At 43.5% G+C, this 23240-nt stretch overlaps 1 protein-coding gene across 3 annotated transcripts in view; it reads right to left on the bottom strand.

Annotated features, from left to right (window-relative positions):
• usp16 (ubiquitin specific peptidase 16) overlaps positions 1-22303 on the bottom strand; it is a 53807-nt gene extending 31504 nt beyond the window's left edge. The window contains exons 1-11 of one of the 3 annotated variants that reach the window (XM_062458241.1): positions 22201-22303; positions 21707-21787; positions 21427-21611; positions 21215-21318; positions 20996-21111; positions 20646-20878; positions 20515-20556; positions 20230-20360; positions 20053-20140; positions 19855-19927; positions 19586-19677 (exon numbers count right to left, since the gene is read on the bottom strand). In XM_062458241.1, the coding sequence (XP_062314225.1) occupies positions 19586-19677; positions 19855-19927; positions 20053-20140; positions 20230-20360; positions 20515-20556; positions 20646-20878; positions 20996-21111; positions 21215-21318; positions 21427-21611; positions 21707-21767 (1125 nt within the window). In that variant the 5' untranslated portion in view covers positions 21768-21787; positions 22201-22303. The other 2 variants (XM_062458239.1, XM_062458240.1) reach the window with 2 other exon arrangements.
• Between the last annotated feature and the right edge of the window lie 937 nt (positions 22304-23240).

Genomic DNA, 23240 nt, shown 5'->3' on the forward strand with positions numbered 1-23240 from the left:
CAGCTTTTCAAATGTATTCAGATTAAAGGGGTCATTGACTTGGTTTTTGGGGTATTTCACACTGTTCCTTAAGGTCTCCAAATAGGGTATGTAACATTGGTTGGGCTGAAAATGGCGCGGGCGCTGTTCGATGCCCCCCGATGCGTCCTGTGAAATAGCACTTGAATGAAACGCTAAGTTTTCTCCTTTTATGGTATGCTCATGAATATATAGATGAGCTGCGCTCTGATTGGTTGGTTTACAACAAGCGAAGCTGCGGAGCAAAGACGCAACACGGTCGACTGCACTCACTGAAACATCGAAGGTGGAGACTTGAAATAAAAACATACAAATAAATCTATTATGTCTACACAACACTGTTTTCAACAGATTGACTACATATCATTTGAAATGATAACGTTAGTTGTTTCCACTTCTCTTGTCGAAGCAAACGGGATCGACTTAGGTGGGTAACGTTAGCACTACAGCTTAGCAAACAAACTATTGTGATTAAACTCAGCTTCAGTTAGCTCTAGGTATCTTGCTGAAAAATAGATCTGGACAAACATGCATCTTGAATTGTAGATTTACATGACAACACAGGTTATTTATTTGAATGAAACACAGTCAGGAACATGAAATAACGTTAGCCCCATTGCCAATAAACTAAATCATCACACATTCTACCAATGCTAGATACAGGCAGGATACGTTAGCATTACTAATAACTGTTAGCAACAACATTATACTACAGCTTGCAGTTGTGATGAACATAAGGTCGGAACAGCACCTCTTTTCAGCAACAGCTTTATAGCAAATCCTGCTTTACTTTGTCCCAGGTTTTCAAAACTGTCCTCTGTGAAATGGTTCGAGCACATGTGAAATTGAGGGTCGAACTGCACAGGGATCTTCTCATAGACAAACATCACAGCCCGGCGAGTGTTTGGTTCCTTAGGAAGACTCTGAAATGTTTCAGCATTCCCTGTACAGCCTGGAACACTGCATTTACGATGGTCCATTTTCAATATCCTTTAAAAACTTCCAAACTTTCTCCTTAGTAATTCCCGTGGAAGTACACAGAGCAGCGCACAGCTAAACTAGTGTCTGAGATCCTGGGCCAGAACACCAGAGGGCTGGTTTGTATGTAAATTTACATAAACATAAACATTTGTGATGTCACAAATTCCGCTTTTTCGAAACCGATCGTGTTACAACTACAGTTTCAAGTTGTGAGATTTAGATAGGAAAGAGGTGTCAATGTACTTTGAGGTTCACTGTATGTCCATTTTACCTGAACTGTCGTTATTCATCTATGACAAGGTAAAATCGGTTTTGCAATCAATGGCTCCTTTAATGTAAAGGCAGCCTAAGAATGGCCTGTTTAACTTGCACTGTCGGTTAACAGCAACAGCTTCGAAATGCAAATGCCACACCTGGAATCATCTACAGACCTTTTACCTACTTAATTGAGGAAGAATTAACTAAGAGCAGCCCAAACTGTCCATGAAACAACTTTTGAGTAAATTGTCCAAATATAGCAGGACTAACACTTGCATTTAAACTTTTCAAGAATGAAATATACACCGATCAGCCATAACATTATGACCACTGACAGCTAAAGTGAATAACACTGATTATTTCGTTATCATGGCACCTGGCAGAGGGTGGGGGATATATTAGCAGGGTTCTTGCAGGTTTCTGTAAGTCAAACTTGACCTTTTTAGACCATAAAGATTGAAATTTAAAGGTGACATGACATGCTGTTTTTGGATGCTTTTATATAGACCTTAGTGGTCCCCTAATACTGTATCAGAAGTCTCTTTCCCGAAATTCAGCCTTGGTGCAGAATTACAGCCACTACTAGCAGTCACACAAGGAGCTTTCCTCAGAACGCGCTGTTGTGGTGTCTGTAGCTTTAAATGCTAATGAGGAGCGGAGGGGCGGCACCATGCGCTAATGTTTACAATGGATGTATCGCAATGGCTGTAGCCCCATTGCTGTAAGATGCCTCAAATTTGCCCATTCTCATCTGATAACCCTGGTTTGCAGAGGTACACACTCAGTCATTTCAATGAGGGGAAAGGCGGATATCGCACGCGCCATAACACCAACAGCAGAACGGTTATCCAAATAACAAAGAAGTGTACAACACTCGCGTTACAGCATGTGTATTCACACACATACTTGATGCTATCTACCTTTACATTAGCGACAGTAACTCAGCTGTTAGCTGCAGAGCTAATGTTACAGCCACATTCTAAGGGTAGCAAGCTGGGTAACCATATCCAGTAAAGCTACAAAATGATATAGCGTTAGTTAACTTACTTGTCCGAGGTTAGTAGCTGGACGAAGGAAAGTTAGTACTGATCCAGAATTTAATTTCAGCAAGGCCAGTTTTGTATTAGCTCAAGTTGAGGAAACAGTCGTGGCTGAAGTGTTTGGCGCAGACATACAAAACAAATGCGCCTACAACAGAAGTTGTGTAGGCGCATTTCCAGAGAAAATACAATTAAGACACTGGGTCTTCAGAGGCTCGGATGAAGGAACTGTAAAAAGATTTTTGTTTTCCTTTGTACATCCAAACTGAGCAAATGTAATGCTTCGTTCGTTTGCAAGCCATGATGTCTCTCGAGGATAAAAACACTTGCACGGTCGTAGCTCAGTTTCTTATGGGCGGGCCAGATTATCTGGGCGGGCAAAGCAGAGAGAGGGGAGGTAACCTTCCTCCTTGTGACGTAACAAAGAGGAGATTTTCAAACAGAGCAATTGAGCTTTCATTTTCTGAAAGGCGGAGAACAACACATAGGGCTTGGTTTACACCGATCGAAAATTCTAGCCACTGGGGGACCAAAGGCAGGCTAGGGGAACTCATATTAATGTTAAATAACCTCCTAAAGTGAAGTTTTCATGTCATGTCACCTTTAAGACCTACACAACGCATTATCAAAAAAATATTCAAATCAATGAAATTCTGAAAAATATTTTTATTTCAATGAATTCAGTCATTGAAAAAGCATATATGTAATTTACAAATAAAGCAATCACATTAGTAACCTAATTGAATATTTTTGGGGAAAGTTTGCAGCGAGCCTCGTACCTGGAGCTAAATCGCTGTGATCTAGCCATGTCTCGTTGAAAGTACACTTTCCCACACGTAGCCGAACATTAATCCCCACGTATGTACCAACACCAATATCCCCCAGAAAGAACTACAACACACCGAACCAACGTTCTGAGGGCAGCGTCTGCTGGTTTTGTTTGTAGCAAAGACTCTAGACCTCCGCTTTCTAGGCTACGACTCAATACTTTTTTGCCACTTAGTAATAACTTTCTGCAGACAGCGTTTCTGGAAAGGAACAAGGGTAAAACATTTTGTAGACCTGACTAAATTACATTTAAGACCTCGGATGAAAATATGGCAGTTTTTAAGACGTTTTAAGGCCTTAAATTTAAAGTTCCGAATTTTAGACTTAAGAACCTGCGGGAACCCTGTATTAGGCATGAAAGTGAACCTTTTGTCCTCAAAGTTGATGTGTTAGAAGCAGAAAAAATGGTCAAGCTAAAGGATTTGAGCAACTTTGACACCGGACAAATTGTGATGGCTAGACAATTGAATCGCAGTGGCCGCAGACCAGTCAGGGTGGCCATGCTGACACCTGTCCACAGCAGAAAGCACATACAATGGTCACATGAGCATCGGAACTGGACCCCAGAGCAATGGAAGAAGGTTTCCTGGTCTGATGAATCATGTTTTCTTTTACATCAAGTGGATAGCTAAGTGTGTGTGCGTCGCTTACCTGGGAAGGGCAGCAGAAACACATGGCACCAGCATGCAATATGGGAAGAAGGCAAGCCGGCGGAGGCATGGTGATGCTTTGGGCAATATTCTGCTGGGAAATCTTGGGTCCTACCATTCATGTGGATGTTACTTTGTAGGTGTACCACCTACCTAAGCATTGTTGCAGACAATGTACACCCTTTCATGGAAACAGTATTTCCTGATGGCAGTGGCTGGGTCTCTACACTACTTTTGACTGGAGACAACAAAGTGATCATTGTCAGACGACAATATGTTGATAATGTCGGGCTACGCATTTCTAGACCAACTGAAGTCTGACCCCCGCAACTTGTGTAACATCCTTCATAATACATTTAATTTTGCTGAATAATTGAAGGGCTAGACACCAAACGTTCTAATGGTGGTGATTTATGCCGCCCTCCGTGGCTGACGTCTCTGTGTTGTCCTCCCGACAACAAAGTTTTGTATTGTTACTTTTGATAGTTGTAGTTAATTTAAATGTAAAGTTTGCACAGGCAACAGTGACATATGACAGATATGGACTTCTGGTTATCGGCAAAGCTCACCACAAGCTCACTTATAGCCTGAAGGACTTCGACTTTCTACTACGTCGAGATCCAGCCAAACACAGCGGGGAAGGCCCAACAGCACCGGCCGTGGGTGACCAGCGCAGCCGATGGAGAGAGCGGACAAGGCGGCGTTGAGGCAAAAGAGGGGGGCTACATGCTAGGCTAACGGCTAGGGCTACTCGACCACCAGTACCTAGCCTGCTGCTAGCTAATGTATGCTCTCTTGAAAACAAGATGGATGAGCTGAGAACCAGGATTTCAATCCAGCGTGAACTGAGAGAATGCTGTGCTCTTATTTTCACGGAAACCTGGCTTTCGGACAGCATTTCCGACTCGGCCGTCCACCTTGCAACACACTCCGTCTACCGTGGGGACCGTACAGCAGCCTCGGAAAATGCAAGAGGCGGCGGTTGAAAGACCACCAGTATTGAACTGCCAATGGTGAAATGCAGACTCTTCTACCTACCAAGAGAGTTCAGTTCAGTGTTTATACTGGCTGTTTACCAGAGGTGTCAAGTAACGAAGTACAAATACTTTGTTACCTTACTTAAGTAGACATTTTGGGTATCTTTACTTTACTGAAGTATTTATTTTTCAGCCGACTTTCTACTTCTACTCCTTACATTTTCACGCAGTTATCTGTACTTTCTACTCCTTACATTTTTTAAATAGCCTCGTTACTCCAATTTCAGTTCGGCTTGTTTTCATTCCGGCTTGTCATCGTTCAAAAAAACACACAAAAAAAACTATCCAGATAAAACGCGCCATCCGGATAGAGTGAATTTGATTGTGGTTGGATGAGAAGTATAAACATATACCATTCCGACACCCTATTGGTTTATACGTATGTAGCCTACGAAGATGTCCGTGGCAGACACAAGAGAACTCGAGCAAAATGTCCGAACCAAGCACCAGCGAGGAGGTTGATAGCTAGGAAGATTAGCCAACCCTTCTACATCCCTGGCCGTACCTGGAAGAATTTTTCGACATGTTTGGATGCAAAAACAACTCCTTTCGAATGCGCTGCAAGCTCTGCGCACCCAAGTAGGCTACCACGAGCTAATGGCTTTCACAAACTCACCGTCTAATTTGAATAGGCTATTGAGAGGCTATTGATAACATGCCTCTGAAGTTTGACTTTTTGCAGCATTATACTTATAGGCAACTAGTCATAATATCTTCCGCTCCATGAAACACATGTTAATGCTTAGTAGTAGGCTACACATATATGATATGTTCTTTAATGTATTTGCATTGTACTAAAATGCGTTAATTTTCAATGGGCATAAACAGGTGCAGCCCACATTTTTCAACATTAACATTTCAATATAACAAGTCATTATTAGGCCGTAAGGTGAACCCTGTTATCGTTTCAACCCGCTCCACAGTCTGGCATCTACACAATCTTTAGCTCATAAAAAAGAACGAGTCGCGCTTAGCTACCAAAAAAAGGTTTGTTGCTGAAATTCCAGTCGATTGTCGATGCGTCTATGTTTTATGCAGAACTAGTTTCTTCAGAGCGTAATAGGATTTTGGTGGCAGGGTTCGACACGTGATCGTTCAACACCAATAAGGTAGCTGCTTTTTGTCAACATGGATGGATATGGTTGTCAAATAGAGGACTGGACCTTGCACGTTACAGTGTTTCCTCTATGTTTATTTTGCCGTAGCGGCCCACCACAACTTAATTTCTGCCGCCATGGTATCAGAAATAGGGCTGTACAAAATTTCAGGACGTCTATGTGATTGTTAGACTGCATGTCGGAGAATAGCACGGATACGCGCTTCACACCACAGTTGAGATTGTGCGTCTTTGAAAAGTTGTATAGCGACCTGTTATTGTATTAGTCTATAGTTCTTGCTAATTTAAATTAAGTTAACTGGTGATCTTCGTTGTTTGTATTATTCCCCTGCTAGCTAAATTGCACATGTGTGGTGATTCGATAGCGATTGCTGCCTTTGCTTACGTTTGTATTTTCGGTGCATTACTATGCAGAAGTAGTTTGAATTAATAAATAGTGGGGTTATTGTTATTATTGTCTACAGAATGCTTTGCCTATCAAGCTCAAATGAAGCAGACAGTGTACATGCTTTCGAGTACCTTAATCGATAGGCTATAGGCTACTGACCAACGTCAATTATTAATACGTCAATTAATAATTGGCAGCATTTATGCCATTTAGAACATACTTTATGAGTGGAAGGTCTCTAAGTAGCCTAACCTTATTGCTTTAGGGGAAATAGTACGAAAATATGTGCACTATTACATTAGTTATTAAACTAGGCTATTACATTAACCTTGGGGGGGGGCAGACTTATGTTGTTGTTTGTAACATTCATTCATTCTTCCACAAATGAAAACACTGATCAACCATAAAAACAATCGTTATGAAAAATATGATATATAAAACTGTACAAAACAGAATAAGGAATAACAGATTAAGGACACACAGTCCTCACTGTCAGTGTCAGGACAGTTATCTTCCAGTTCCTCAGTTTCTTTTGTGTTGGCACAATTACAACAACGACATAAGTCTGTGCAACACAGTCCTGCAGAAAAACATGAACATCTGCCTGTCTCACACGCACTGTAGCAGCCGCAGTGTATCACATGCAAAACACTGTCAGGGGCCAAATTTCTGTTACGTGCAAGGTCCCATCCTCTATTTGCCAAACATATCCATCCATGTTGACAAAAAGCAGCTACCTTATTGGTGTAGAACGATCACGTGTCGAACCGTGCCACCAAAATCCTATTACGCTGCAAAGAAACTATTTCTGCATAAAACATAGACGCAACGATAATCAACTGGAATTTCAGCGACAAACTTTTTTTTGGTAGCTTAGCACGACTCGTTCTTTTTTATGAGCTAAAGATTGTGTAGATGCCAGACTGTGAAAAATATACAGTTTATTATCATTTGATGCTGGTAGTTCATGAAGAAAGGGGATATCCTTTGTTTTTTCATTCATTCAATATTTTGCATAATAATACATAAATGTATTAATTGTTATCCAGGGAAATTAGGGATTTATATTAGCAAGGGGGTTTAGCACTTCTGCAAGGCACTGTATTCATGTCACATTCTCATTGGGGTCTCTAAAGGTCTGATCCTAGAATCGCCCCTGGTACAATTTCTGGGAAAATTGTGGGGTGTGCTTGCATCGGTTGCAGATGGATCCGTTTTTTTACTGACATTTTTACAACTGATATACAGCGACGCACCACATAAGCTTAAGTTTAAATACATTATTTAATGTGACATTACGTAGGCCTACTGTACATGCAAGTCTTAGCTAAATGACTTAAATGTATGATGCGCTTTTCGATCAGTCCTCCGACACCACGACACGATACATGCCGAGTATAACAGCGCAAACACAGGCAGGGATACAGTAGCAACGCTAGTGCTAAATAAGTATTTAGTTGCTCGGCTCCATGACGCAGGGTAAGAAGGGCTTGTGAAACTGCTCACCAAAATAACAAAAAGAAACCCACTTGCCTTAACCCTTGTGCTGCCTTCGGGTCACATGACCCAAAGGTTCATAACGAACCATCGTTGTGTTTACCCAATTTTACCCAATACAAAAACAAATAAAAATACTTTTCTTTTAACCTTTGCAATGTGGGGGGTCTGAGACAGCCCAACGGTTAAAAGAAAATGCTTCACTTTGTTTTTGTATGAGGTAAATTTGTCGCAATACGACGGTGGGTCACACGGCTGATGGGTCAGAATGACCCGAAGATAACACAAGGGTTAAGACATGTTCGTCGGAACTTAGCGAAAAATAGCCTCAACTTTCCAAGACTTTTAGCTAGGTTTATAGGTACCTAGCGAAAAATAGCCTCAACTTTCCTATACTTTTAGCTACGGTACTAATGCTGAGGGCTCGCTGATATCGCTGTCTTACTAGAACGTCGTATCTATGCGTTGTTGCTAACGTGTGCTGACGTTGTGCACACCCAATAAATTCCAAATTTGTAGGTCGCACAGGCGCGAGTGCTTGTAAAAAATGCTCGCATTGTCTCAAAAGCTGGTCGCAAAATGCGACTATTTGGTCGCAGTCTGGAGCACTGCCTTAATGGCATTTTTTCCCCTTATTACTTTTACTTTTATACTTTAAGTAGTTTTGAAACCAGTACTTTTATACTTTTACTTGAGTAAAAAGCTTGAATTGATACTTCAACTTCTACAGAAGTATTTTTAAACCCTAGTATCTATACTTCTACTTGAGTAATGAATGTGAATACTTTTGACACCTCTGCTGTTTACATCCCACCAAGAGCGGACTCCGCTACTGCACTGGGGCTGCTCATGACGTTATCAGTAAACACGAGGACACCCGGGGCCCGTTCTCCGTATGTCGCTTATTACATCCGAAATCGAATGACACATCCAAGATGACATCATCTTGCTTATCATGATCTGGCTAATTGGGTTCTTCGAACACACTTTTTATTTATGATTAGTATAGCTGGATTGAGTTATACGTTGGTCTAAAGGGGGTATGTATCGATAGTAGAAACCTTGATCAGCAACGCTGCTATTGGCTGCTCACATAAGTCTATGGCTGCTCACCGTGGCCAAAATGAGCGCCCTGTTTTTTCCGCAACAGAGCAACGGCTTGTTCGAAGGTTACTTCCGAATTTGAAGATTTTATCAGAACGCCAGGGAACACCTCAAAGTCTGCAAAATCCAAGAAAGAGGGCTGGCAAAAAGTAGCAGACCAAATTAAATGTAGAGGAGTGACGCGTTTTATCGCTTATTACAGTAAGCTAGGCCTATGTTTTTTTTTATTTTCATACTTTCATATTTTCATTTATCATCTTTAATGTCATATAATATGGTTTCAACTAATTTATTATGTAAATGACACCCTCACAAAAAAACGATAGGCTATCCTCTCAAAAAGTATAGGCTAGCATAATATCGCACTGTGCTTAAGGAGCCTATCTATCATGCAATGAGCAATTAATTTGGTTTCATGTTAAATTCTGCTAATTATTCTTGCACCTTCTGCAACAGGTTCCTGTAGTAAAAACGGACAAGACATGTCTGTGACAGACTTCCTGTATCACCTCTGCTTGTAAAGCCTCAATCTAATCGTGTTTACATAAAATAAACCTGCTCCCGATCAGGTTTAAGCTTACGGACCTGTTGCAATGACAGCAAGTCCAGGATGAGCTTCGAAGAACCGAACAATCCAAGATAATGACAAATCGTCAACAATCAAATCCAGCTAACTGAGTTAGCGACGTACGGAGAACGGGCCCCCGGACGCTATGTTAGCTGCAGTCGGTGATTTCAACCATCGTAACGTTAAGAGTGTCCTCCCGAAATACCATCAACACGTGAACTTTCCGAGGAGGGAAAATAAAACTGGATCATGTTTACAGCAACGTGAAGGGAGCCTACAGGGCTGTGCCCAGGCCACACGTTGGACAGTCCGACCACTCTCAGTGTTCCTCTACCCAGCGTACAGACAACGCCTCAAGCAAGCACCCCCAGTAAGTAAAACTGTTAAAGTGTGGAATAAAGAAACTGAACTGGTGCTTTAGGACTGCTTTGGGAGTACAGACTGGGGCATGTTTACATTTACATTTAGTAATTTAGCAGACGCTCTTCTCCAGAGCGACTTACAGTAAGTACAGGGACATTCTCCCAGAGGGAAGCAGGGTGAAGTGCCTTGCCCAAGGACACAACGTCATTTGGCACTGCTGGGAATCGAACCAACAACCTTCTGATTAATAGCCCTACTCCCTAACCGCTCAGCCATCTGACCCTGTTTAGAACTGCTGCTTTGAGGGATGACTCTACAGAAGAAGAAAAACATCCTCTTGCAGAAGAGGATGTTTTTTCTGAGGAAACAACCATTTTAGTATAGACAGCTGTATTCTTCAGATGTTTTACAAAGCTCTCTTGCAGAGTGTCTTATCTTTTGGTCTTATTTGTGCCTTTGGTAACATGTATATTAAGGATCGGAATAATTTGCAACGAATAGTCAAAACAGCCAGTAAGATCATTGGAGTTGATCAGGTATCTGTAGCCCAATTGTACAACAACCTTAGTCTTAAAAAGACAGAACAAATTATAAATTATTCAACCCACCCTCTTCATAAGAATTTCTTAACCCTTGTGTTATCTTCGGGTCATTCTGACTCATCAGTCATTGTGACCCACCATCATATTGCGACAACTTTACCGCATACAAAAACAAAGTGAAGCATTTTCTTTTAACCGCCTCCCTGAGTCACCACCTTACCGCGGTGGAGGGGTTTGCGTGTCCTAATGATCCTGGAAGCTATGTTGTCGGGGGCTTTATGCCCCTGGTAGGGTCACCCAAGGCAAACAGGTTCCAGGCGAAGGATCAGACAAAGCGTGGCTCAAAAAACTACCATGAAGAAAACTAACAATGGTTCTCAGTTGTCGATGGCGAGCGCCTGGTGGCCGGGCCTATTCCCATGGGGCCTATTCCCATGGGGCCCGGTCGGGAACAGCACGAAGAGACAACGTGGGACCCCCTTCCAGTGGGCTCACCATCCGCAGGAGGGGTCATGGGGGTCGGGTGCAGTGCGAGACGGGCGGCGGCCGAAGGCGGGGGCCTTGGCGGTCCGATCCTCGGCTGCAGAAGCTAGCTCTAGGGACGTGGAACGTGGGTTCCACGTCCCTAGAGTGGGTGGGTGTTTTGTTGTTGGACTTCTGTGCTAGACACGGCTTGTCCATAACGAACACCATGTTCAAGCATAAGGGTGATAACAGCGGTCAGGCCTGGCAGGCCCAAACGTAATGTGAGGGTCTGCTGGGAACGGCTGGCATAATCCCCTGTCAGAAGGAGCTTCAACTCCCACCTCCGGCAGAGCTTCGACCATGTCTCGGGGGAGGCCGGGGACATTGAGTCCGAATAGGCCATGTTCCGGGCCTCCATTGTTGAGGCGGCTGACCGGAGCTGCGGACGCAAGGCGGTCGGTGCATGTTGCGGCGGTAACCCTCGGACTCGGTGGTGGACGCCGGAGGTGAGGGAAGCTGTCAAGCTGAAGAAGGAGGCCTATCGGACTTTGTTGGCTGGTAGGACGCTAGAGGCAGCTGATGGGTACCGACAGGCCAAGCGTAATGCGGCTTTGGCGGTCGCGGAGGCAAAAACCCGGGCGTGGGAGGAGTTCGGCGAGGCCATGGAGAATGACTTCCGAACGGCTTCGAAAAGGTTCTGGACCACCATCCGGCGACTCAGGAGGGGGAAGCAGTGCACTGTCAACGCTGTATATGGTGGGGATGGTGCGCTGCTGACCTCGATGGGGGACGTCCTGGATCGGTGGAAGGAATACTTTGAAGACCTCCTTAATCCCACCAACACGCGTTCCGACGTGGAGGCAGAGTCTGGGGACATTGGGGGGGGCCCTTCTATCTCTGGGGCTGAGGTCGCCGAGGTGGTTGAAAAGCTCCGCGGTGGCAAGGCCCCTGGGGTGGATGAGGTCCGCCCGGAGTTCCTTAAGGCTATGGATGTTGTAGGGCTGTCTTGGTTGGCACGACTCTGCAACATCGCGTGGACATCAGGGACAGTGCCTCTGGACTGGCAGACCGGGGTGGTGGTTCCCCTCTTTAAAAAGGGGGACCGGAGGGTGTGCTCCAACTTTAGGGGGATCACACTCCTCAGCCTCCCTGGGAAAGTCTATTCAAGGGTGCTGGAGAGGAGGGTCCGTCGGATTGTCGAACCTTGGATTCAGGAGGAGCAATGTGGTTTTCGTCCTGGCCGTGGAACTGTGGACCAGCTCTATACCCTCGGCAGGGTTCTGGAGGGTGCATGGGAGTTCGCCCAACCAGTCTACACGTTTTGTGGATTTGGAAAAGGCGTTCGACCGTGTCCCTCGGGGGCTCATGTGGGGGGTGCTCCGGGAGTACGGGGTACCGGACTCCCTGATCGGGGCTGTTCGGTCCCTGTACGACCGGTGCCAGAGTTTGGTCCGCATTGCCGGTAGTAAGTCGAACTTGTTCCCGGTGAGGGTTGGACTCCGCCAGGGCTGCCCTTTGTCACCGATTCTGTTCATAACTTATATGGACAGAATTTCTAGGCGCAGCCAGGGCGTTGAGGGGGTCCGGTTTGGGGACCTCAGGATCGGGTCGCTGCTTTTTGCGAATGATGTGGACCTGTTGGCTTCATCGGGCCGTGACCTCCAGCTCTCACTGGAGCGGTTCGCAACCGAATGCGAAGCGGCTGGGATGGGAATCAGCACCTCCAAATCTGAGGCCATGGTTATCGACCGGAAAAAGGTGGAGTACAATCTCCGGGTCGGGGAGGAGATCTTGTCCCAAGCGGAGGAGTTCAAGTATCTCAGGGTCTTGTTCACGAGTGAGGGAAGGATGGAGCGCGAGATCGACAGGCGGATCGGTGCGGCGTCCGCAGTGATGCGGGCTCTGCATCGGTCCGTTGTGGTGAAGAAGGAGCTGAGTCGAAAGGCGAAGCTCTCTATTTACCAGTCGATCTACGTTCCTACCCTCACCTATGGTCACGAACTGTGGGTAGTGACCGAAAGAACGAGATCGCGAATACAAGCGTCCGAAATGAGTTCTCCGCAGGGTGTCCGGACTCTCCCTTAGAGATAGGGTGAGAAGCTCGGTCATCCGCTGCTCCTCCGCGTCGAGAGGGGCCAGTTGAGGTGGCTCGGGCATCTGATAAGGATGCCTCCTGGACGCCTCCCTGGTGAGGTGTTCTGGGCACGTCCCACTGGGAAGAGGCCCCGGGGAAGACCCAGGACACGCTGGAGGGACTATGTCTCTCGGCTGGCCTGGGAACGCCTCGGGGTCCCCCAGGAAGAGCTGGTGGAAGTGGTCGGGGAGAGGAAAGTCTGGGCCTCCCTGCTTAGGTTGCTGCCCCCGCGACCCGACCCCCGGACAAGCGGAAGATGATGGATGGATGGGTTGGGCTGTCTCAGACCCCCCACATTGCAAAGGTTAAAAGAAAATTATTTTTGTTTGTTTTTGTAATGGGTAAAATTGGGTAAACACAACGATGGTTCGTTATGAACCTTTGGGTCATGTGACCCGAAGGCAGCACAACAGGTCAAGTGGCAGACTACTACAAAGGAAAATTAGGAACACAAAGTACAGCAATTCTTTTGTGCCTAAAGCAAAAAGATTGTACAACAATCAGGTAGCATTCAGCTTGTTTTTCTTTTTCTTATGTTTTAATGTTTAAATGTTTTAATGTTTTTGTATCTAAAGCTTTTGTATTTATGTTTTTATTTGTATGCAGCAGGCTATTTAACAATGGAGCGTGTAATGGTGACCACATGAATTTCCTACTTGTGAATAATAAAGTTTACCTTGACCTTGACCATACAGTGGACCTAGAGGAATATGCGTCCAGTGTAACGGGCTTCATCAGTGGAGAACATTGTGCCCAAAAAGCGCTGCAGGACTTACCCGAACCAAAAACCCTGGATTAACTATGAAGTTCTGTCCATGCTACGTGACCGCTCCACTGCATTTGCCTCAGACAACGCTGAGGATTACAAGAAGGCCAGATACGACCTGAGCAGATCCATCAGAGGAGCTAAGAGACAAAACAGACTGAAGCTGGAGGGATTCTACTCCACTGCAGATTCCCGAATCATGTGGCAAGGCCTGCAACACATCACAGGAGGGGAGCAGGGGGGTTGCAACCAGCCAACCCAAACTGCCAGATGAGCTGAATGCTTTCTATGCCCGTTTCGAGGCCTTCAACACCAACCCACAAGGAGGGTTCTTGACCACGGAGCGCACACAGGACTCACCACTCACTGTAACAACAGCAGAGGTGCGTACGGTTCTGAGGAGAACAAACCCATGGAAGGCATCTGGCCCAGATAACATCTCCGGGCGTGCCCTCAGGGCCTGTTCATCAGAACTGGCTGATGTGCTTGCTGACATTTACAATCTGTCACTAGCACTAGCTCATGTGCCCACCTGCTTCAAGAAAAACGTTGTGACCTGCCTAAATGACTATCGCCCCGTTGCACTCACCCCAATAGTGATGAAGTGTTTCGAGAGGATAGTCATGACCCACATCAAAAAGGCACCCCAAACCCGCTGCAGTTTGTGTATCGCCAGAACCGGTCCACTGACGATGCAGTGAACGTCACACACCACACAACCAGTGTTCTAAATTAACCTTTTTGTTCACCAGCCAATTTGGCCAAATCAGAATTTCCACTAGCCAAATTCTTTCCGTTTTGTCCTAAGCAGGCATTAATTAAACTGACCTAATATACTCTTTATTAAGAACAGTGTATTTACATTAGACTAGACTGTGTCAGTAAGCAACATAATTTTTCTTATGCGTAGACTATATGCGTCAATCCTTACAAAACATGACAACATTTTCATTGTCAAACACAAGCCATTCCCGACCCATCAGCCATTTGGCATTACATTTTCTTTTCTTCGTTTCTCTAGTGCTATCAATATCCTCATCCCCTGCCTCGTTCCTCTTCTCGCCCCCAGTATGTCTTAACCACCGCCGCATTAAGTTAACTTTTTACTTTACTTTACTACTCGAGCTAGCTCTTATTACCTCCTATGATCCGCTATGCTTCGTTTGACTTCTTCCTTGTGTTTTCTGGTGGACGCTCCATTCGTTTCCACGGTTTCTCGCGCCGGTTTTACTTCAACTGCGCGCAGCCAATGGGCGTATAAAACGTTATCACGTAGCATTACGGTACAGTGTTCATGGGAAACTTAGGAAGTACTGCCAGGGGGATAAATAACCGAGAACCATGCCGAGAACAGAGCCTTATGTATCATTCATCTAATGCCTCATGTATCACCGGCCAAACTGGCTAGTGAGTTTTTATTAACACCCGCCAAAATGAATTTTAACCCGCATTTGGCGGGTTGGCGGGTGTTAATTTAGAACCCTGCACACAACGTCCACACAACCCTCATGCACAGGGCAAGGACACCTATGCAAGACTCCTCTTCATAGACTTCACCTCAGCCTTCAATACAGTTATCCCACACAAACTTTCAGTAAAACTCCTCACTCTGGGTCTGACACAGGCAGACCCAGAGTGCAACTGGGTCTCTGCAACTGAGTGCTGAACTCTGCAACTGAGTCCTGAACTTCCTATCAGGCAGACCCCAATCAGTCAGAGTTGGCAACCGCACTTCCAATACAAGAACTGTGAACACAGGGACCCCCCAGGGCTGTGTACTGAGTCCCCTACTGTACACCCTCTTCACAAACGACTGTGTGGCCTCCCAGGAAAACACCAGTATCATAAAGTTTTAAGATGATACTACGGTCATTGAAATGATCACTGGTGGGGCTGAGACAGCGTACAGAAGAGAGGTGGAGGAACTTGTGGCCTGGTGTCAAAATAATAATCTCTCCCTGAACACAGACAAGACCAAGGAGATGATTATCAACCCAAGGAGGAAGAAGGTGCAGCACACACCACTGTACATGGCTGAGACCGAGGTGGAAAGGGTGAAAACCTTTAAATTCCTTGGAACACACATCAGCGAGGACCTCATCTGGTCTCACGACACACTCCGGATCACGAAAAAGGCCCAGCAGAGGCTGTAATTCCTGAGAAGGCTGAGGAAATTCGGCATGCCAACCAAAATTCTCAGCAACTTTTACAGAGGCACGGTCGAGAGCGTCCTTACCACATCAATCATAGTGTGGTATGGATACAGCACTGCCCAGGACAGGAAGGCACTCCAGCGTGTGATCAAAACAGCACAGTTCATCTCAGGAGCAGCCTTCCCCTCACTACAGGACATTTACTCCACCAGGGTCACCAGCAGAGCCCACAATATTATCAAGGACAGAACACACCCCCAGCACAGACTCTTCTCGCTGCTGCCATCAGGCAGACGTTACAGGAGTCTGAAATCCAGAACAAAGAGACTAACACGCAGTTTCTACCCGCAGGCCGTCAGGCTGGTGAACATCTTCCTCACAAGTCACTTCCCAATCCCCCCCCACTACATAACGAAAACAGCCCCACTACACCCACACATACTGAACTATGACTTGCGATATTTGCAAACAACACACTTTAAACACTCAAGAAACTGTCATTTCATTGATGTGCCTTATTTTAATTTATTTTATTCTGACTGTATATTTATTCTCTCTTTTTAGTGTATTTTTATTGTAACTAGAGAGGGTACAATTTCTAGGGAAATTGTAGGGTGTGCTTGCTTGCGTCGGTTGCACAGGGGTCCGTTTTATAATGACAACTGATATTTCTGTATTTAAAAGCATATTTTTTTTGCTTCTCATTTACAACTCAAAATACGAGTGAAGTGTAGAATGAAATATGATCTTCTCATTTCCCCTGCAAGAGGCAGCCTCATAGCTGGATCAAAACGAAGAAATTTGGCAGACCGGTGTAAAAATTGACCTAATCTCTATGACTTAAACGTCCTTTTAAGTTTTACCTTCTCGTGATATTTTCAGGCATTTAGCCTACTCATATTGCATTCATTCATTAATAAAGAACCCCCTTTGAAGATTATTCAAAGACAATATGATGGCATTACGTGAGTGTTGTGTGTTTGTTTGACATAAAATACAAATGTATGTATCATAGAAACCTCACAAAGTTTCCTGGACGCTGGTCACAAATAAATTCGACACCTTCAGTACTGTGTTGCGGGTAGAATATTACTACATATACAGGCTACTCCAAATACGTGACGAGTAGTATACATTCGGGTAGTGTCTACGGTAACTAGTTGATTCAGAAGAACCAAAACAACATGTTGCTTGAAGGCCAACGTAGTTAATAAATTTGTGACTGAATTCCTTCCGTACCCATGTGCTTCAGTAGCTCGCAATGTAATGCAAAGGATTGCAACGATGGATGTGTTTTTGCTCGTGGGATCGAATCCCACTCGAATCTTTTATTTTCTTAGCTTCCATTTATTATGGCGTGAATGGCTGTAATGTAGTAATCATTACATTTGTTCAGAATATAAAATTATGAATTGATTTCAAAAGATATAGCGAAGAAACACTCAGCCATAGGCTACACGAAATCGCATAGGAAACGAATGTTTCCATGTTGTGTTACGTGTATTTTGATCGTATTGTCTGGGATAGCAGCAACGTTAGTATGAATTTTTAATATGTGGTGTCAGAAGGAGCTTTGATGTCGGGGTAAATACGGCTATTGCCTCGGAACAAACCCCCAAATACGTGATTAGTAGCCTACATTCGGGTAGTGTCTATGGTAACCAGTTGTTCCAGAAAAAGCCAAATCAAGATGTTACCTGAAGGCCAAGGTGGTTACTAAGTACGTAACTGATTTGAGTAATTTCCATGAGCTAGAATAGCTTGTGGTGTAAAGCAATGGCCATTGGTGTATTACGTGTTTTGCTCTAGTGCGATCGAATCCCACTTCATGCGAGCCTGCAAATGTTTTATTTTGTCTCCATTTATTTTGTCGTTAATGGTAATGTAGTGCGTACGCAGTTTATACTTTCATATTCGCCGCAGCAAATATGAGATCCGACTTGAAAATAGCCAGTAATATGTTTGTGAATTTGTGACGAATCTGGTGATAGAGGCAGACTGATAGGTGCAGTTAGTTACCAGTTAGTTCGAAAACCAGTAGGGACACAACACCGGCAGTAGACGATGGAATCGCGATTCAAACAGTACCATCTGCTAACTGAAAATATGCCCCCAAAAACGTAAATAAGCTTGACATTTATTTAGTGGAAAATCGCTCATTCATTAAAAGCTCACTGGTAGCAATCATTGTCAGTAACAACGCAAAATGCGATATAGCCCTGTGTGGAGGAGCTGCCCCAGTAAATTGTACTACTACAGTACAGTATGCCTACTAGACTACTGCTGTGTTTGTCTTGGTAGCGGTTGCGTTGGTTGAATTCGATTTAACGTTCCGTTGTACGGTTTAGGCTGAAATTAATTATTATTATGAACAGATTGAAACAGATGAAAGTTTAGGCTGTGGCAATGAAGTTCAGGTTAGTAGTCAGATAGTTTCACCTATTGATAGACTTTTGATTTAAGTAAGGGGAGTGCCGAACATGTTCTGTCGCCGTTTGACTTCCTAAACAGCTGTGTAGATGTTTTTGTAGTGTCTCGCGTAGGCTACAGCATTGCAGTGAGCAACACTGGTTTGAAACCACAGGTAATGATAATTTCACCAACAAATCGTTTACTTGTAATGTAATGTCATAATAAATCCTACAACGAAAATGTATTTGTGAGGAATGTTTATTTTAACGATTGAAAACAGATGCATCATAGACCACTGTAGTATGTGTTTCCCGGGCAACAGAGGCTAATGTCATGCTAATGCTTCAGTGAAATAGTAGACTACCGTTTCCGAAAGTAGATGTGGGCCTACTTCCTTAATAATATCAGCTAATATTGTACATTACATTTCACAATTGTGTTTCACATCACAAAGTAAAATGAGTAAATAGTTATCACCCTGGCCTCTTTGCTTGTGGCGTTTCTGCAGCTGCCTTGCAGTAAAGCTATAGTTAGCCTAGCTATCCCCCAAGTTAACAGATGCGAAACGAATGTTCTGCCAAAGGTAGTCACGCGTGTTTTCGTGACGTTAGTGACGTAAGTAACATCAGTGACTGTGGCTAGCAAATTAGCCACCGTTAGCTTCACTTTTCGCCACAAAAACTTAACTTGAGCCTAAACCATGCAACGGAACGTAAATCCCAATAGAAGCAACTCAATCGCTACCAAGACGAAACTTTTGACACCTAGGTTGTCTATGTAGGCCAAATATTGACTGAGTTTTAGGGGGGCAAAAAGAAATTAAAAAAATAATAATAATATATATGTGAGAGAACAAAGGTTGTGCCCTTGCCGAAGGCAAAGCACACCCAATTATATGAAAGGAGGACAATGCATTGCGCTATAAGAATTTCATTGTAAGGACTAACTTTGTTAAACCATATACATGACAATAAATATCTTGAATCTTGAAATAATTACTGACTAACAACACGGAAATGGATGACAGATTGACGAAGGCAAGTTCATTTTCCGACCTGCTTTTTGTTTCATACAAGAAGCGCCATCTAGCAACCATAACGTGTCAGTAACAACGTCCCTGTCTGTAGACTCGCAGGCCAACTTGACCCCTAACGGCGCTATACATAGGAAAAAATGGCTCGCTACTTCTAGTGTTAAATAAAGATGACATCTATGGTAGAAATGTATTCTTATATGGATCTCTTTCAGTAGTTTCAATACACACCGTTTTACACTGTTGACACATTATTGTGCTCGTCATCTCCCCTCCAAACACCTGGTCAATGGAGTTCTTGGGAAATCCGTTCCTTTCATAGTCTAAAAACAATTATAGTCCATAATTTTGCGTTAATGGTATGGATATTATGGTTTATATACATAAAATATGGCATGTCAAGGGAGCATTACTTGGTCTTTAACAACAATGGTTGTAATGAATATATCATGGAAATGTCAAGAATGATGAAAGAATTGTGTACTTCATTAAGTTCTTACCTGTAATCAGGGTTTTTGATGATTCTACATCCCCCGCTTTTTTTAAAGCTGCAAATATTCCTGAACTTACTCTCTAGGAAACAAAAGTATAAAATGTGATTGCCATAGGTGACCTTATTAGACTTCATAAGGAATTGTTAAAGTAACACAAGGTAACCACACTAAATACATCTTTAGACGTAGCTATTCATAGCATACTTTAATCTCCTCGGCTTTCATTCCATCCAGCATATAACGCAGAAGTTCATGGCTATCTTGCTGCTGACATCCTTTAAATCTTCCTGCCCTGGGGATTGAGGAGAACATACAAGATGCTAAATTCCAGATGATGTCATATTCAAGGCAGATTGACAAAGCAAATGTGAATGTGCTGACTTTTTGCAAACTTGTGTGAACAGTTCCCTCGGGGTGACAACCTCTTTCCTGGAAAACTGGATCTCATTGAGAAATTCACACATAGCCAGTGTAAGGGATCCTGGTTGCTCTAATTGCACCAGGATAGGGTCCTGAAAATGTCAATGTCAACAACAATATTGTTTATCAATTAATGACTCCAAAACTAACCAAACCGACACTGAATAAAATGCAAATATATGGATAACACACGAGATCAGATGAAACAGCACATGGTATTGTGAGACCAATCTTCTCTTTTGCCACCTTGTTGAGCATTTGCCTCAAAAGCCGTGTCTGAGAAAGGTTCTGCAAGATCAGAAAGAGGCAAAATGTGTGCTATTTATGTGTGTATCTTTGTGAATACATTTGAGTAAGAATACATAGAACTTCCTTACCTGAACAACTGCATTAAAGAAACATGTGTTTCCTAGGTTACTGAGTCCCTTGACTGATACAACACTACTGTCTTTGGCAACTCCCTGGCTCTGCCCTTTCATACCACTCTCTTTCTTCACAATTTTCTTCTGCTTGAATATGTTCTCCTTATCCTCTTGGTTTTTCTCCATGCCCGTGTCTGGTTGCTTTATCTCTTGTGTTTCTTTCATCATCCTGTCACCCAACTCTACTTCTGCAAAAGTCAAATATGATGTTCACTTCGCTCCATTTGTTGTATGCCATGTTACCACAATAAATATAACCTGATTTAGCAGTAGGCCTGATGTTAATGTAGCAAACTTGAATTTACTTCTGTGTGGCAGTGTCTTGCACGGTTCTGATGAAACTCGCTTTTTAACACAGGTCACCAGTTGAGCCAAATTCCCTGTCCTAGAATACTGGATTTCATCATCACAGATATAACACCTAAGGAAGATCAGTACATATTACTTCATTAGTAGTTCACTTGGCCTAAGCAATTCCTCAACATTAACCTTATTGACTGAAATAGTGTGCAATCTGTACTCACCAAACACACCAGATCTCCAAATTAATCACGAGACAATGTGGATCTGAGCGAGGCTTCTCATAGTGTTTTATAGCATGCTGGTTCTCTGAGTTTCGTCCACACCCCTATAAGATCAATACATTGATAGCTGAATAGTTCAAGAGTAAAACATAGAATAGTTTCTATTCTGTCATGTTTTTGCCATGCAGTTTATTAGGCTAATAGGGGCTTACTCTGTTTCCACATTTAAGGCACATCCATATTGTGGGAGTTTCCCTATCCTCTCTGTCCCCCAACTGAACTTCTGTTGTGTAATCTTCATCTTTACAGTCCTGGCAGGTGTTCAAGTACAAATCTCTTGGAAGTCTCTTGAGGATATTTCGGTCTATGCCCTTCCTAATGTGGCAGCAAACTGGACCTGTCATGAGGCAGAGAACATTATATATTACTTTTCTCCTCAAAAAAATTTATGCTAATCGAGTTGACCTCTCCAGAGAAGGACTTTGACTTTACCTGTCAGGTCAACATCATTGTCTTCCCCAGGGCTTTTGTCCTTTTGACGTTTCTTACCCATGTTGAATAAAATACAAATCTCTAGCAAAAACAAATTAATAAAAATTGTATGGTTATCGAAAGGTGACCAAGACCAAACTGTTTGGTGGGTTTATAGGTATAAAACGTTTTGAAAGTGCATCATAACTAATGCGTTAACCAAGGACAAGTTCGCTGAAAGCTTAAGTCTCTAACGTTACACCAGTCTCTCGTCACACTAGCCTATGATCTTGAACAATTAATAAACAACATGACAACCCTCTCCAGCAGACCTGTAATGGTGAAACGAAATTTTTCAGAGTTGGTTTTCAAAAAACCTCGAAGATTTTCAATATATGAAATGCTAAACTACAGCTGTTTATAATTCATAGCAACCAAAAAACGGAACTTAATAAAATTCAACCACAACAAGAATACAACGTGTGAATCTAAGAATAAAGAATGTCACACTCAACCGTACTTCCGCTGCTGTTTCTTCTTCTTATGTTTACCGCACAATCAGCACTTTACTGCCATCCATCGTTACTGTGGGGAAGAAAACCCGTTTGAGCGATTTCCTGAAATACAGGTTTATTCGTTATTCCAGGGGAAATTATTAAAGTAAATAACACATGGACTGAAAATAAAGACAGACACTATTTGATTTTTTACCCAAGGCTACCGTAGCCCGTGAAACTGGCCTCTTCAATAGTTTAGCCAATTCGCCTTCAAAATAAGTAGCCTACGGCATGTTATTATTAATATAATAATTGGAATATGGAATTTATATTAAAGGTGACATGACATGCTGTTTTTGGATGCTTTTATATTAGGCCTTAGTGGTCCCCTAATACTGTATCAGAAGTCTCTTTCCCGAAATTCAGCCTTGGTGCAGAATTACAGCCACTACTAGCAGTCCCACAAGGAGCTTTCCTCAGAACGCGCTGTTTCGATGTCTGTAGCTCATTAGGGACAGTCCCCTGGTCCAATTCACAAAGTTTCATGTCCCATACTTGGGCACTCTAACGCCACCAATGGGTCAAAGTTGGACTTGTGTTTACACACGCAACTTTTGAACCGTATGACCCATTTTCAAAAATGAGGTACCATTGGATTCCCTGGACCAAGACGAGTTCAACGCACCCTATGGGGTCAATTTCCGGTTATATAGATTTTCCGCTATTTCCGGTTTTATCAAAAACCTTTGAAAGCCTACTCCTCCTACAATCTTTTTCAAATCTTCTTCAAAATTACCAGATATGCTCTTCAGACCAAGCCGCACAAAAGTTATGGTAGAGCATTTTGATACCCACAAACGTTTGTCCGTGACAGCCAATCAAAATCAGCAGAAAAGCCACCAAACAGGAAGTGAAGTCATATCTCAGCAGTTGTTTGAGGCAGTGAAACTAAATTTGGTACGCCGCCTCGGAACCTCATTCTGAGGATGTCCTCCAAAGATTGTGTCATGTGACTAAAAGGGGGCGTGGCCGGAAGCATAAACGTGTTTACGCTAATA

Source organism: Osmerus eperlanus, chromosome 4 (assembly GCF_963692335.1).
Source record: "Osmerus eperlanus chromosome 4, fOsmEpe2.1, whole genome shotgun sequence".
Lineage (NCBI taxonomy): Eukaryota > Metazoa > Chordata > Actinopteri > Osmeriformes > Osmeridae > Osmerus > Osmerus eperlanus.